The sequence below is a fragment of the Trachemys scripta genome, chromosome 7 (genome assembly GCF_013100865.1).
Source record: "Trachemys scripta elegans isolate TJP31775 chromosome 7, CAS_Tse_1.0, whole genome shotgun sequence".
Taxonomy (NCBI): Eukaryota; Metazoa; Chordata; order Testudines; family Emydidae; genus Trachemys; species Trachemys scripta.
In genome coordinates this window covers 113,599,919-113,615,259 of record NC_048304.1, presented here as the reverse complement: position 1 = coordinate 113,615,259, position 15,341 = coordinate 113,599,919, and the positions used below count along the sequence as shown (strand labels likewise).

The 15,341-nt window shown below is 40.1% G+C and overlaps 1 protein-coding gene across 1 annotated transcript in view; it reads left to right on the top strand.

The window, feature by feature from the left end:
- Positions 1–15,341, top strand: part of ATRNL1 (attractin like 1) — a 1,006,335-nt gene that overhangs the window by 644,001 nt on the left and 346,993 nt on the right. Inside the window, exon 26 of the mRNA XM_034775239.1 lies at positions 14,844–14,922. Coding sequence (XP_034631130.1) covers positions 14,844–14,922 — 79 coding nt within the window. The remainder of the gene's footprint in view (positions 1–14,843; positions 14,923–15,341) is intronic.

Here is a 15,341-nt window from a genome sequence, read left to right as displayed (position 1 = left end):
TGTCCTTTGAACCTCTTCCATCTTGGGTCAACTGTATATAACATCTGTATTCTAGTGTGAATTACAGCAGCCTAAATACTATTCAAACTCATGTCAGCTGCCAGTGGCCTTAAAGTGCTGATAAGGCAGTCGGGGATTTCCAGGGCTTAAGAATGCCCCTTTCCTTCAGTTATTACCTCTACTCAAGCTCCCTTTCAGTGCTGCTGGAGTTGTACCACCAGCATAAAATAGCCTTAAAGCTTATCCCAGGAGAAACACTTAGTGTAGCCACTGTGCCAGCTTTATGCTACCAGAAGATTTCCCCCACCCCTGTTCTTTAGGGTGATCTTTGTAGGCCAACAACTCTGGATTAGGGCTGTTTTGGACTGGTAGTGTAAAACAGCTGCTCTGTAGAGGAAAAACTAAATCTTTGTGTGTAACCTGGATATGTAAGTAGACATATACAGTACTCTCATGTTGAAGTTCTGAGCTGTTGGATGAATGGGAGTTTACCAGTTCCTGCACTGTGCTTCTTTACTCCAGATATTTTGGCCATAATGTGGAGAAAACATGCCCTTTAGCTACTTCATCATAGTTTGCCAAATTATGGTAATTACTGAATTAATTAAAACATTAATGAATGTATGCTTATAAATTAGAGGCAAGATTCTCTATTGACATCAGTTCTTCTGGGAAGAATGGAAGTGTTCTAATGGAAATCATTTATATCATAATATAAAATATTAAAATTTCTGAATAATTCTGTGTGTTTGTTTTTTATTAGATTTAACAAACACAACAAGCTTTATTCTGTACACCTTTACTTCTGCAGGTTGCATATATGTTAGTATTTGTAGTTCTTCAAGTGGCCTCTGATATTCATACTTGTGGGATCAAGACTCCTGCACCTGGAGCTTCCAGAACCTTCTGGAAAGCAGTGTCTGTTGGTGACACTTACCCCACCATCCCTTTCCCATCCTGGAGAGTTCCTAGAATATAAAGGAGGGAGTGGCCCCAACTGCCCCTCAGTTCCTTCTAACTGCTGGAGGTGTAGCAAGCTCTGATCACACACATTGTCCTTGATGCTTTCTTGGTCAATTTTTCTTTTTATTCTCTTCTCTCCCCCCATCCCTTCTCCCCATCCATTTTGCGGGGGAGGGGGGGAATTTGTTGATAGCTAGTTAGTTTGCCAGTTAGTTAATGAGGTCATAACTTAAAAAGAAAAAAAGAAGATGAGCATGGGCTCTGTCTGGATCCACAGGAGTGGAAGAGGCAACTCAGAAACCCCTATTAATGGAGGAGGCTCTTCAGTCCTATTCAGCCAACCTGGCACTGAAGCAATCCAGCATCAGATTGAGGAGCCAGTCATTGTTAAGGTCTCTACATTGAACTAAGAAACCTAGCTCTATGCCTAAAGTGACTCTCTGGCCCATGGATCCAACTTTCAAACATTCCAGATCTGCAAAGCCAGGAATCCTGCCACTCAGATCGGGATCTAGCAGTCAACTATGAATCCTGGGCTGCAAAACCCACATCCGCCTCTGAGAGCCGAGCACGGATCAAGGAGCTGCAAAACCCATATTTGGATCCACAACAAGAGATGGATTGGGATCTTAAAAAAGGGGGGGGGGAGGAGATAGGGAGGGACAGAAGGGCGTAGGGACCAATTCCTGATGAGTATGAATCTGGATCCAGAGCCAAAAACCAAGCCTACATCTGGATCTTGCTGCCAAATATCTGGATCTTGCAGGACCCGAGCCTAGATCAAGTTTTGACAGCCCAACATGAAGGACTGCCAAGCACACTTGTCAAGAAGTGACCCAATGTCTTATCCAGAGGGAAAGATATTATATTGACAGACTGTTTCAACAGAATTTGCACTCAGCATTGCAAGTGCTCTATCAAGGGCTCTTTGATTATATTTTTTTCCACAACTAAGGTAAATAGCAATTAAGTCTCTTTCCCAACATGGATAATGGGCTTGTCCAAGATTCTTATACAAAGACAAGGAAGATGTAAAATCAATATTGCAAGCCTTTTCTCCACCAAAAAACAGGAACTTATCTCTGCGTTGCCCTGGATTCTTCTGAGGGCTTTCAAACTTTAGTCCACTTGGTACCAAGTTGCTGTCACCAGGCATGGTTAGAGATGGGGGAATCTGTCATTAAATATTGTGGGTCTGATGTTAAAGTCCTGTTTTTTAAACTACTGTTTTTTTGTCTCAGATATCAGGTGGGAGTCTCCATCCAGGTTCAGAGTTTCTCTGGCTGACAGTTGACTGGTTTGTGAGTGTTATTCTGAGATCTAAAAGATCCTGTTAAAAAGCAGAAGTCTTTGATCAGTCACACCTACTCTGTGAATTGAAAGACATTTCCACATCTGCATCATTTCTAAGCAAGAAGACCATGAGTTTAGACTATTTTACACTTCAGATACCAAAAAAAAAAAAAATCCTACTGAAAAGCCTCTTTGACATCTGCCAAGAGAGATTTGGTTGCTATCCCTCTTCCAACCTCTACACACATTGTCACCCCTTTCTCACCTTGGAATAACCTTATCTAAGATAGGGTTGCTCTGTGTACTTCTAGAATTGCTGGAGGTAGTTACTTTGCTGGGACAGCTGCAGAAAATGTGATTCAATTATCCATTGCAGTGCCTGGCATGTGCAGTGAATTCTGCAGAAGAATAGGTTAATTTATCTCACCCTAAGGGTGTCCTCTTCTAGAAAGAACCAGGGGATTGTCATTTTATCCTCGTGAAGCTCATAGGCTTCCATTTAACAATTGGCCAGATTGTTCTCTTTGTATTATATCTTTATGAACATGCCATTTTTGATAGCCTAGAGCAGTGATATTCCTACCTCAGTGGTTCAGAGCCAAATTAGCTCTCAACATTACCCAAAGGAACCACAGTAGTTTCATCAATATTACCCCAAAAGAGCTACATTCATTGTGTGTGTGTGTGTGTGTGTGTGTGTGTGTATAAATTCTCACAGCAAAATGACTGACCAAGTATTATTATTTTATTCACCAACAATTGGGTAATAACACAGCAAAAGCATCCTATTGGTTAATAACTTAGATTGGTTAATAATTAAATCACACAGTGTTTTAATATCATGTGTTGTAGACAGCCACAGGAGACGCATTAAAGAGCCACATGCAGTTTAAAAGCCTCAGTCTGAGTTATCACTGGCCTAGCGCATTGCTGAGATACAAGCCTAATGACTAACTCCTTTATGTTGCATTCTCACAGAGCATGTGGTCCCGTCTGCCTCCTAACTATGTAAAGATGTCTGAACTTCCCAGCTCTTACAGATGACTGGCTTGCATGTATGTCCATGAGCCTCAGATTCAGGGAGGCAGATATCATGTATTCAGATAACTTTGTTGTTATTTATATGGGGCCAAAACCTGTGCACCAGTTTTCAAACCTTTGGAGAGATGGAGATGACACTAGAGGAGCCAGTCTGTCCTGGTGCAAACATTGTTATGCAAAACACATTATGTTTCACACATATGACTTGGCAGGGTCAACCTTCTGAATTTGTCAGAGTCCTCATGCAGGACAAATGCAGCTTCTTTTTGACCTAGAACTCCTCAACCCATCTTCCTGGAGGCTATACTGCTCACTAAATTTCCACAAATGGGTGTATGCCAAGACTCCTTAAAGAAGAAATGAAGGTTACTACCTGTAACCAAAGTTCTTCAAGATGAGTCTCTGCATATTCATGCTCTCTGCCGATCTTCTCCACTTATGCAGAGTCTTAGGTTAGGAATTCCTGAATTAATGGAAAGAACTAAAGGGCAGTTGGGGCCACTTCCCCTTTTATACCCTCAGAACTATCCAGAATAGGGAAATAAATGATTAGGGAATGGCCCCAATGGACACGGCTGTCCAGAAGGTTGCAGAAGCTCACACTGCGGGTGTCTTGATTCCACAATTGTGAGAATATGCAGAGGCTCATATTGAAGAACTTTGGTTATAGATAACTAACCTTCATTTCTATATTAATTGCTGTTTTCATTGTTATTACTGTTTGTTATTTGTTCCAACAAGGTGATGGGGAGCATTGCCTAGTGGTCATGCTTAGGCCCTTCGACTTGCAGAGGGGGTTTTGAGAAGGGAATCAGGTTCTCCCACTCCACTGGATTCCAGCACAGGGTTCTGTGAGGATGGCAAAAGGATCTGCCATCCAGGAATGTCTTAAGGCTGCCCTATCTGGGCCACATCCTACCATCCCTCTATTGTCCATAGTTTGCAGTCTGTACAGGAAAATTTGAAGTGGGTCTTCTCATCACATGGCACCTCTGTATGACTGGGCATGGTGCGGTAACTCTCCCCCTCTTGGAGTGGCAGCTTCCTTTGGTACTTTGGCCCTTCAGCCATGTTAGTTCAGTCTCTCTCCCCTTCAGGGGTAGTCCATAAACCAAACACAGGGAGTCAACACAAATAAATTGGGTTAGTAAGTGCAAGGGGGATATGCTTCCCTCTCGGGGTCTATCAGAAGCCAGTCCTCCCTTTCCTCAGGTAGGGACCTTCAGGCAGTTGTGGGCAGGAGAGATCCCACCTTCACTCAATCCTTTCTTAGGAGCTGCAAGGTAAAGGTCCTTTCTCTTCCCTGGCCTGCCCACAGGTGAGCTGTTCGGCTCCCTTTTAACTCTTCTCCAGCCTGTGCATCTCTTGCAGGGTGGCAGGGGGAGGTGAGGGAGGGACTGGCTTAGTCCAGAGCAGCTCATTAACCTCTTGTTCTCCAGTGTGGGGTTTATATACCCCATCACAGTTGTATAAGACACAAAGATAAAGGATAAAAGTTTCAAAAATAAGTCCCATTTTTAAACATGTTAGTCACTTTGGGGCTAAATTTGTAACGGTTTTTAGGTGCCTGAAGAGGCAGATAAGTGCCTAGTGTCCTATGTATCAACTCTTATGGGAGTTAGGCACCTCAGCACTTTTGAAAATCCTACTTGGCACCTATCTGCACCTTTTGGCACCTAAATACTTCCAAAACCTGGCCTAATTTCCAATTATTTTCAATGAGATTTAGGCTCCTAAAACCCAGATCCTCAAAAGTATTAGGCATCTAACTGCCATTGATTTCAACTGGAATTGGGCACCTAAAAATCTTTGAGGATATGGGCCCAAGTGCTGAAGTCACTTTTGAAAATGGGATATAAGATCCTAAATCCTGTAGGCAGTTTTGGAAAAAAATATTGAAAAGCGTGGGACATAGTCCCTGTCCCACAGAACTTACAAATATAAGTAGAGCCAAAGAGAAGGGTGAGAAATAGAAAAGAGGTGAAAGTTGGGTTGGGGGGGAAGAGAAGGGGTCATTTGTTGGGTTGGTTTTTGGCTTTTTTGAACTCAGTAGTGGTGGGTAGAGGTGAGTTTTGAGGAACAATTTATATGACTTTAATAGGACTACTCACATAAGGAATACTGATGTGAATATAATGGCTTTCAGGATTGCTCCCAAAAATAGCATTATAAGTACTTTACATCCGGATAAGAAGAATTCTCCATATAATTAGTTTTAAATGAACTTGAAGGATGTTGTTAACTTGTGTGATTTCACTTGAGACAAATTAATAAATACAAATTAACTTTTAAAGGAATTTTGATTGCACTTGCATTTTTAAATGTCATAGTTTATTTTAGATTGTATGCCCCATATTCAGACCCTATTTGCATGTGCTGGTTAAGAGGAGGCTCTGAGGATTTTTCTGCTGCTGCTATGATACTAGCAGAACAGAATTGGGAGCTATGAAGCAGCATCACAGCTGCAGGTAAATTAATTCTTCCTCTCAGTCGCCCATCTCTAAGGGTCCAGTTAGGGGATACTGTAGAGCAACAAGTATGGATGAGGGGGAGATAATGATCAGCTGATGTGGCGTGGGCAAGACAAATCTGAATCAGGGTAGTGGTGAATAAATCTAGGTTGATATGAAAGAGGAATGATCTAAGGGAAGGGCAGCGATAAACTCTCAGCTGCTGAACTGAGCAGGTGTTAGCAGGCTGGTTACAGAGCAAGACATGAATGGAATGTAGGGTTACAAACAGCAAGTGCATGGACCCTGATTCACAACTAGCAAGATTAAAAGGAGGTCCTTTAATCATCTGAGTGGTTGTGGTATATGGGCTTCAGAGCTAATGTGTTTCCATGGCTGTGGTGGCAGCAGAATTTCTCCATCATAAAGTAACAAACACCATTGGGATTCCTTATACTCTCCTAACTTTTGCCAGGACTTTCTTTCCTTGCCCCACCCCCCACCACACTGTTATCAGCTGAGATTTACTCATCCCACTTCATCATCAGACTCCCCTTCCTCCCAGCCCCCGGACTTTCCCAATTCCACAACCAAAATACTTTATTGTAAAGATCGCTAATTGTAAAACATATACTTTTCTCATCTCTGTCATCACAAATAGCTGATCAGTTGTACTTCATCCTGGCCTAAATCCGGCCTGTTTCTCTGCAAGCACTGTTTCCATGTCCCTCTTTATTCTCTTCTGCAACGACTTGATGAATACTTTTCCTGGCACACTCAATAAGCTAATTCCTCTGTAATACTTGCACTTACTCTTATCTCCTTTTTTTAAAAGATCATTACTATTAATGCTTTCCCCCATTCACGCCGCACTTGCTCTTTACTTGTAAATCTTGTTGAATAGTTTGTGCATCACCGTTACCATGTGACCCTCGCCTGTTTGCAACAGCTCTACATCTGTGTTGTCATTTCCTGGCACCTTTTTCTTTTTCAAACTTTATTTAGATCCTTACTACTAACACTACTAAGAATTCCAGATTGTGCTCTCCAATTTTTGTACTGGGAAGCTTCTTCAGGACAGTTTCATCTACTATGTAGTGCATGTTGTACAGGACTTCAAAATATTCTTTCTTTGCTTGTTTGTCACCACTGACATCTTCAATACATATGTTCCCTACAATTCTCTTATCTTGTGATAAAACCCTTGTGTTGCAATTCTCTTTCTGTATTCTTCTGCTTTTTTACATTGTTCATTTATCCAGTTATCTGTGTCTTTCTTTGTTTTCTCTCTCTGGTCAACCCATGGTACTGAGCTAATAGGCTTGCAGCTTCCTACACTTGTCACTCAACTGCAGCACTTCATCTATTGTCCATCTTGGTTTCTTTGTGTTGACCTTATACCCCAAAACTTGTTCAGCCGCTCTTATAATCTAATTTTTTAAACTGTTTCACGTCTCTTTAACATTCATTTCTTCTTTCACCAGAGTCATGATGTTTCTCCACTAGGCTTCGTTGTTTTCTTTCCTGAAATTTGGCTCTTTCAATTTACCCACACTATAGATCTCAGTTCTTGGCACTTTTTCAGTTGCCCTTGGGCTCAACCTCATTGATGCTAACACTAATTTATGATCCTATTGATATCAGCCACAAATAATCTGAATGTCAATACATCTGATTTCCATTTGAGATTCACAATTATGAAGTCTATCATTTTCTTTGTTTGGCCCATCAGATGATATATGAGTCCACTTCCTCCGCAGCTTTCTTTGTTGAAATAGCATGTTTTTTATCACAAGGTTGTAAGTTAGGCAGAAATTTAGCTGCCTTTCTCATCTTTTGTTTTCTTCATCAAGTCCAAATCTGCCTGTTGCTCCACCCCAGGAATTCCAATCCGATACTACTTCCGCATTAAAATATTCCATCACCAGTTCATCTTGTCTTGAAACTTTGCGTATTGCTTTCTGTAGATCATGATAAAATATGTCCATTTTTTTCTCTGGCACTGCTAAGGTTGGCACATGTACTATTGTGACTGCATCCGATTTTATTTTAAATCTCACCCTCAGCATATGGGGCAATATCAGGTTAAATGCCATAATTGCCTGGCTTTAGCAACAATGCAACTCCATCCTGGTGTCCACCATCTTTTCTTCCTGATGTCAATGTCCTATGTTCATCCTGATAGAATTCTCCTTTGCCTGCCCATCTCTTTTTGGCTACATGAATAATTTCCCACTATATCATTACCACAAGTGCTCCAGCCTGGTATGATGTTCTTTCATTTCATATTCCAATTTGTGTATTGTTGTGTTTGTTCCAACGGCATACTTTTCATTCCTGCCTCGGTTTCCAATCGGTGAATGTGGTTCTTGTTTGTCTGGGTACCTGCATTCTTTTGTTTCTCTTTCCAATCTTCATTCAGTTTCTATGGTTCAGTACTAGCCAAGTGTTCAACCACAACTCTTTGGCTTTGTGGTTGACCAGTGTATTGTACTCCATCTACAACACTGCTCTGAGCTATCCACTAGCTTGCTCCAGTACTGTTTCTACCAGTGTTATACTTTGGAAGTTGTTTTGCTGGCTTCACTGTAGGAGATTTCGTGCACTTGGAGGCCAGACAGGTTTTCATTAGCAGCCACTGCTAACTACCCTCACAAGGTTTAGCATAACAGCCAAGGCAAGGTCCTGGAGTGAAATGCACATGCAGCTACTAGGAGCCACTAGTGAGAGTTGAGTGAGTCACCATGACCAACTTGCAGGCAAAGTCCATTGACTTTGAAAGTCAGTGGGACTTAGACTACTATGGGTCTTAGCTAACAAAGTCAATTACGTCCATATATTTAAAGGTAATTAGGCACCAAAGGATGCAGATAAACACCTGTTGGGATTTTCAGAAGTGCTTAGATGTCTAACTCCTATTGAAACCTGTGGGAGTTAGGCATCTATTCTGAAATCCCAATACATTTTTAGGTGCACACATTCTTTTAAAAGTCTGGCCCTTGGACAATGTTGAGAATTTTACCCATTGTATTTGTTTGTTATGTGGATAGGGTAAGATTTTTGAAGTCTTAACTGTTCATTTAATTGCTTGTTAAGTTCTTGTGTTTTGTAAACAATGTGGTAGGTAAATATATTTTTCCCTTTGCAATCTTTTTTTTTTAAGCAAAGGTTGTTTTTTTTTCTTGTTTTTGGAATAAAATGAGATACACTTTAAAGAAATCATTAGTAAAATTAGTAAATCTGAAGAATGTTTAGCATAGAATTGGAGACATCTTTTAATTTTAATGGCGTCAGCTATGTTTGAACAGTTTGAAATGTTTTATTTGTATTTCTCCAACGTGGAAATATATCCTAAACAATAATGCAAACTAAAGTTTTAGATAAACTCCTGGAGTCTGTGTAGTCATATATGCCTGAGCATGCCACATGCATTTTAACATTTTTTAAATTTCTCTTTGCACTTAAAAAAGAAGAGAATAAAAGTTGGACATTTGAATTTCTGCTTAGAAATTTTATTTAATTTCACCTTCCTTTCATTTATAATACCAATTCCTCAAATGTATACTTCTTTTAATGAAAACATGTCATTCTAAGTTATTTGTACTTGTGTTTGTATGTGTGTTAACAGGAATAAATATGTTTTCATTTACTATAATTAAACATGAATACTCATTAAGATACAGAGTGCAGTTTGTTTATAACAGCACACATTCATTATAGACCTTAGAAACAAAACTGTATTTCTTTAGGGGCAGTTTCCTGGGGAAACGTATTGATAATGAAAAAGAGTTCTACAGTATGTCTTTCTCTTCCTCATTAGCACATCAGGTTTGAGAAATCTTTACGTGTAGTTTATTATGAAAAACCCTGATTACTTATATATAAAAGAAAGAAAACCAAACATTGAAATTCATTGTTTTTGACCAAGAAAAGGTCACACAAAAATGTTAATTAAAATGTTCATCCATGTAATTTCCAAAGTACTAATGTTGATGCTTTTTGTGGCAATTTCTTTGGATCAGGCAATTTCTGATCTTGATCCTGCACAACTAGTAAAATCATCTTAAGAACATAAAAACAGCCATACTGGATCAGACCAAATGTCCATCCAGCCCAGTATCCTGTCTTCTGACAGTGTTCAATGCCAGGTGCCCCAGAGGGAATGAACAGAACAGGTAATCATCAAGTGATCCATCCCCTGTCGCTCATTCCCAGCTTCTGGCAAATAGAGGCTAGGGACACTATCCCCTGCCATCCTGGCTAATAGCCATTGATGGACCTATCCTCCATGTATTTATCTAGTTCTTTTTTGAACCCTGTTATGGTCTTAGCCTTCACAACATCCTCTGGCAAAGAGTTCCACAGGTTGACAGTGTTGTGTGAAAAAATGCTTCCTTTTGTTTGTTTTAAACCTGTTGCCTATTAATTTCATTTGGTGACCCCTAGTTCTTGTGTTATGAGAAGGAGTATATAACACTTCCTTATTTACTTTCTCCACACCAGTTATGATTTTATAGACCTCTATCATATCCCCCCTTAGTTGTCTCTTTTCCAAGCTGAAAAGTCCCAGTCTTATTAATCTCTCCTCATTCGGAAGCTGTTCCATATCCCTAATAATTTTTGTTGCCCTTTTCTGAACCTTTTCCAAGTCCAGTATGTCTTTTTTTGACATGGGGCAACCACATCTGCATGCAGTATTCAAGATGTGGGCGAACCATGGATTTCTATAGAGGCAATATGATATTTTCTGTCTAATTATGTATCCCTTTCTGAATGATTCCCAACATTCTGTTTGCTTTTTTGACTGCCGCTGAACATTGAGTGGATGATTTCAGAGAACTATCCACAACGATTCCAAAATCTTTTTCTTGAGTGGTAACAGCTAATTTAGGCCCCATCAATTTTATATGTATAGTTGGGATTATATTTTCCAATGTGCATTACTTTGCATATATCAACACTGAATTTCATCTGCTATTTTGTTGCCCAATCAACCAGTTTTGAGAGATCCTTTTGTAGCTCTTTGCATTCTGCCTGGGACTTAACTATCTTGAGTAGTTTTGTATCATCTGCAAATTTTGTCACCTAACTGTTTTCTGTAACTTTTTCCAGATCATTTATGAATATGTTAAATAGGACTGGGCCCAGTACAGACCCTGCTTACTTTGCTTAAGAGCCTTTGGTGAGGGACCTTGTCAAAGGCTTTCCAAAAATCTAAAAACACTATATCCATTGTATCCCCCTTGTCCACATGCTTGATGACCCCCTCAAAGAATTCAGGTAGATTGGTGAGGCATAATTTCCCTTTACAAAAACCATGTTGACTATTCCCCAACAAATTATGTTCATCTATGTATGATGTAATTGAATGGGACTTTTTTTCATTTGACTGTTTCTCATAAGATCCTACCTGTATTTTATCATTTTCCATCCTCTCCTCCTTATTAGGACATAGGGAATGTCCACATGCTCCTCTGCACCTGTTGGCGTTCACCAGCCCTTAGTTTAAAAACTGCTCTACAACATTTTTAATTTTAAGCGCCAGCGATCTGGTTCCATTTGGGTTTAGGTGGAGCCCATCTTTCCTGTATAGGCTCTCCCTTTCCCAAAAGTTTCCCCCAGTTCCTAATAAATCTAAACCCCTCCTTCCTACATGTTCGTCTCATCCACGTATTGAGACACTGCAGTTCTGCCTGTTTAACTGGCCCTGCGCGTGGAACTGGAAGTATTTCAGAGAATGCTACCATGGAGGTCCTGGACTTCAATCTCTTACCTAGCAGCCTAAATTTGGCCTCCAGGACCTCTGACCTATCCTTCCCTATGTCATTGGTACCTACATGTACCATGACCACCAGCTCCTCCCTAGCACTACACATAAGCCTATCCAGATGTCTCGAGAGATTCTCAACCTTTGCACCAGGCAGGAAAGTCACCTGCGTTCTCACGGTCATTGCAAACCCTTCTATCTATATTTTTAATGATCGAATCATCCATTACTAAAACCTGTCTCTTCCTAATAACTGGAGCTCCCTCCCTTGGAGAGGTATCCTCAATGCGAGAGGATGCCACATCATCATCTGGAAGGATGCCTTCTTTATAGATTATAGGCAAGGTAACTTGCCACTGATTAAGAACCGAAAAGTCTGGTCCATCTGCCATAGAATGCAGTTGGAGTCTTTCCATTGATTTCCATAGGAGCTGGATCAGGCTTCAAGTGAGAGGAGTAATGTAAGAACTTGCATCTTACTGGCCTCAGGTCTACTGCCTGTATATAGTTTTTTTCCTGGCAGCTCAAGAGAAATATGCAGGGAGTGGGACAAAGGTGAGTGAGAGCATTTCCTATTAAAAGGGTCTAGATCCTGGCAATGGTCTATGGGACCACTCAAGGGATGCATCACTGCGCTGCTCTCAGTGGGGCTCTTGGGATACAGCTAATTGGTCAGCCTGACCAGCTATCTGTTCTATCTCTGGTATGCCCTAACTCTCTCATGCTCATGTATCCACCCTCGGATTCCTGCAGTTTCAAGTCCCACCACTGTAAACTGTGGTAGGTGACTGTTATCCCCATTTGTCCCTGAGACCTGTAGGAGAGGAGGGAACGAGCAAGTAATTTACCCTTATCTCGTGTTTTGTCCCAGAATGGTTCTTTGCTCTGCTCAGCCCCAAGGGTTATCACATAGTCTACTAGTCCCTGATTTCAACCAAAAACTGGAGATGGGGCCAGGGACAATTTTTTAAAAAAGAAGTTAAAATATGAACAGAAATAATGAAATAAATAGTTTTAACAGTAAATGTATGTGCATTCTACAATAGTGAATCTATGTTCATATCCGTTTGCTATTATAGAGATTGTAACAAAAGCTTTTGGTGGAATACCCCTTCTTAGCAAAAACCACACTATGTTAATAAAAGGGTGCATGGCTTAAAATTTCTTATTGCATTGGATTCTCTCAATAAGAACAGTTGCAAAAAAGATGATTTACATTTAGGCTCATTAAATAGTGGCATTGAAATTCCTCTTCTGTATTCCCTAAGGTTCCTGAACCTGCACCTGGCTCTCATGCATCCTTTATTACAGTTCATTTACTCTCCTCCTTCCCATTCCCCCCCAAGTTTTCTATAGGGAAAATAATTCTGAAGTTTGCAGAACTGTTCTGATCCATTGGTTTTGCTATCTTGCAGCTACAAGAACCACTGAAAACTCAATTACCTAAAAAAAGATCTGTACCAGAAATGAATAAAAGCACAACATAATTGTAAATAGTGGTCCTAGAAGGCGTGAGACCACATTTTTATTTTCCACAACAGTCCCAAAGAGGATTAAAGAACCCTCAGAAGAAATGTTGGCCATTGACATTGGCCATTAAGAGGAAGGTAGAGCTTTGCATTTAGAAGCAGAGCCTTTATCTGTTCTTTTCCACTGCCAAGTTCAGGGCGATCAATCTTCTTGAATCTGAACAGCCAGATTTGATTGTGTCAAGTAAAACTAAGCTGTTGATTTTAATTACTTAATTGACCTGCTTCTTAACGGAAGCTCCTTCCGCCTCACATATATGGTTCTTCCTTCTGCTAAGCTTAGGTGCCACTGTAGCAGGCTTTCTCAAGGATGTCCAAACAAGGAATTGATAAAAGGGGTTTAGGAGGTTCCCAGTGAAAAGGTCTTTAAATAAAGAAAATATTGATTAAAAATTCGAACTCCATGTATTTTACAGTATTGATAGAACTTAGGTTATGGGGTTTGGACATAGTTTGTTATTTTATTTTGTTAAATATATGAAGATGCAGCTGACTGTGGCCTGCACCCGATAAAGTGTTTGGGCTCTCTCATTCCAGACTGTTGTTCACATCACAATTATTATTAATGGGCACCTGAGTTAACAATCTCAGAAGAGCGACTAAAGAATGAATTGACATGGACTCTTGCCCCTAGAGACAGATCTTCCCGGTTGTAATTTCAGTCCTGTTGGCAAGCTGGTCTTGGGAATACTATGCACAAGACAAGTACTAGTGTTAATCAATGGTTCTTAGATGTAGCTAGAAAATCCTTGATTATTTTTTTTTAAATGGCTGTACAGACTAATTCAAAGGTATCCTGGACTCTTACAGAGGATTCAAGCTTTTAGAATCTTTTTGCCTTCCCCCTCACTATAGAAAGCTTCAGTAGGATGTGGTGGGATTCTGTACAGCTTCTCTCCAAAATGAGTGTGTGGAGGGAATTACTAATACTCCACAAGAAGATCTAGCTTAGAGAACTATTGTCAAAAATTAGAATGATAAATGTTTGGAATTTTTGAATAGGGGAGGGAAGGCAAATGCTGGGTGGGAATAGGGTGACCAGACAGGAAGTGTGGAAAATCGGGACGGGGGTTGGGGGTAATAGGCTTCTATATAAGAAAAAGCCTCAAATATCGGGACTATAAAATCGGGACGTCTAGTCACCCTAGGTGGGAAGTATAGAGATTTAATAACTCAGGTATTACACAAATCAAGCGGATTTTTACTGCTCTTTCTTTGGGAATATAACATAGCAATATTCTTTGAAGTGTTGTTATTCAAAGAAGTTAGCAAAGGATATACTTGGTACACTGGACAAAATGTATCCACTGCTGCCTGTTGTGCCAGTCTAAAACATCATACTAATTAATGTCTTGCCAAGTTGCAGTACCTGCCTTCCTTTAAATTACTGGTAGCCAAACAGGAGAAAAGTATAGACACATGAAATTTCCTTGTTCAGATAACTGATTTTTCCAAAAATAGATTGTCATTTTCAGTTAATTTACCTTTTTTTTCTTTTGGTGACTCTACTGTGGGCCTGCTGGAAATTAACTTGCTGTAGTGGAGACAGGAACAGTGTTTGGTGGAGATAAGCAAAGCCTTCAGGATGTGCATCCCCTTCTGACTTGAAAGCTAGGTGATTGACAGCTATCAATCATCATGACCAAGTTCAATTCTCCTTCATTTTTCTGTTTACTGCTCCTGCTCTAATACATTACTGTCAGCCTTGTTTCCCTCACAATGTACATAATTATTTTCCAGAGCGGTTATGTAAGATAATTTGATCTTAATTCTTTTCTTCTTCTTTTTTTGTAATTGCAGTTGTTTTTTGTCCTTACTGCTGGTGGCTGCTGTCGTTTGGAAGATCAAACAAACCTGTTGGGCTTCTCGACGGAGAGAGGTATCAATAACATTAGGATTACTATGATGGTTTTATCTTTCAGACTGAATTCAGAGCAGCAGGTGAAATTAAAGTAACTCCCTTCAAATACATCATCTTTACTTGCCAAGTTTTTTTTTTGCTAAGGCAGAACAAGTGAATCTGCTTTGTTTCCCTAGTGTAAGATTATTACTTTGCTGTGGAATATGCTCTCTACTGCTGTCAAAATGAGACAGTGTAGCAGAAAAGTTGATAAATTGCAAGTACTACAGTGCCTGATGACACAGTACCTTAATGTACCTTTCCTTGATGCCATTCTTTATTCTCATACTTATTTGTCTTATTTGAATGTAATTAGTATTAAGTCTTCATTGTGCTAGGTACTCGTTCAAATACTTCGAAAGGGACAGTCCTGCCCAGAAGAACTCAGTGTCCTTAGT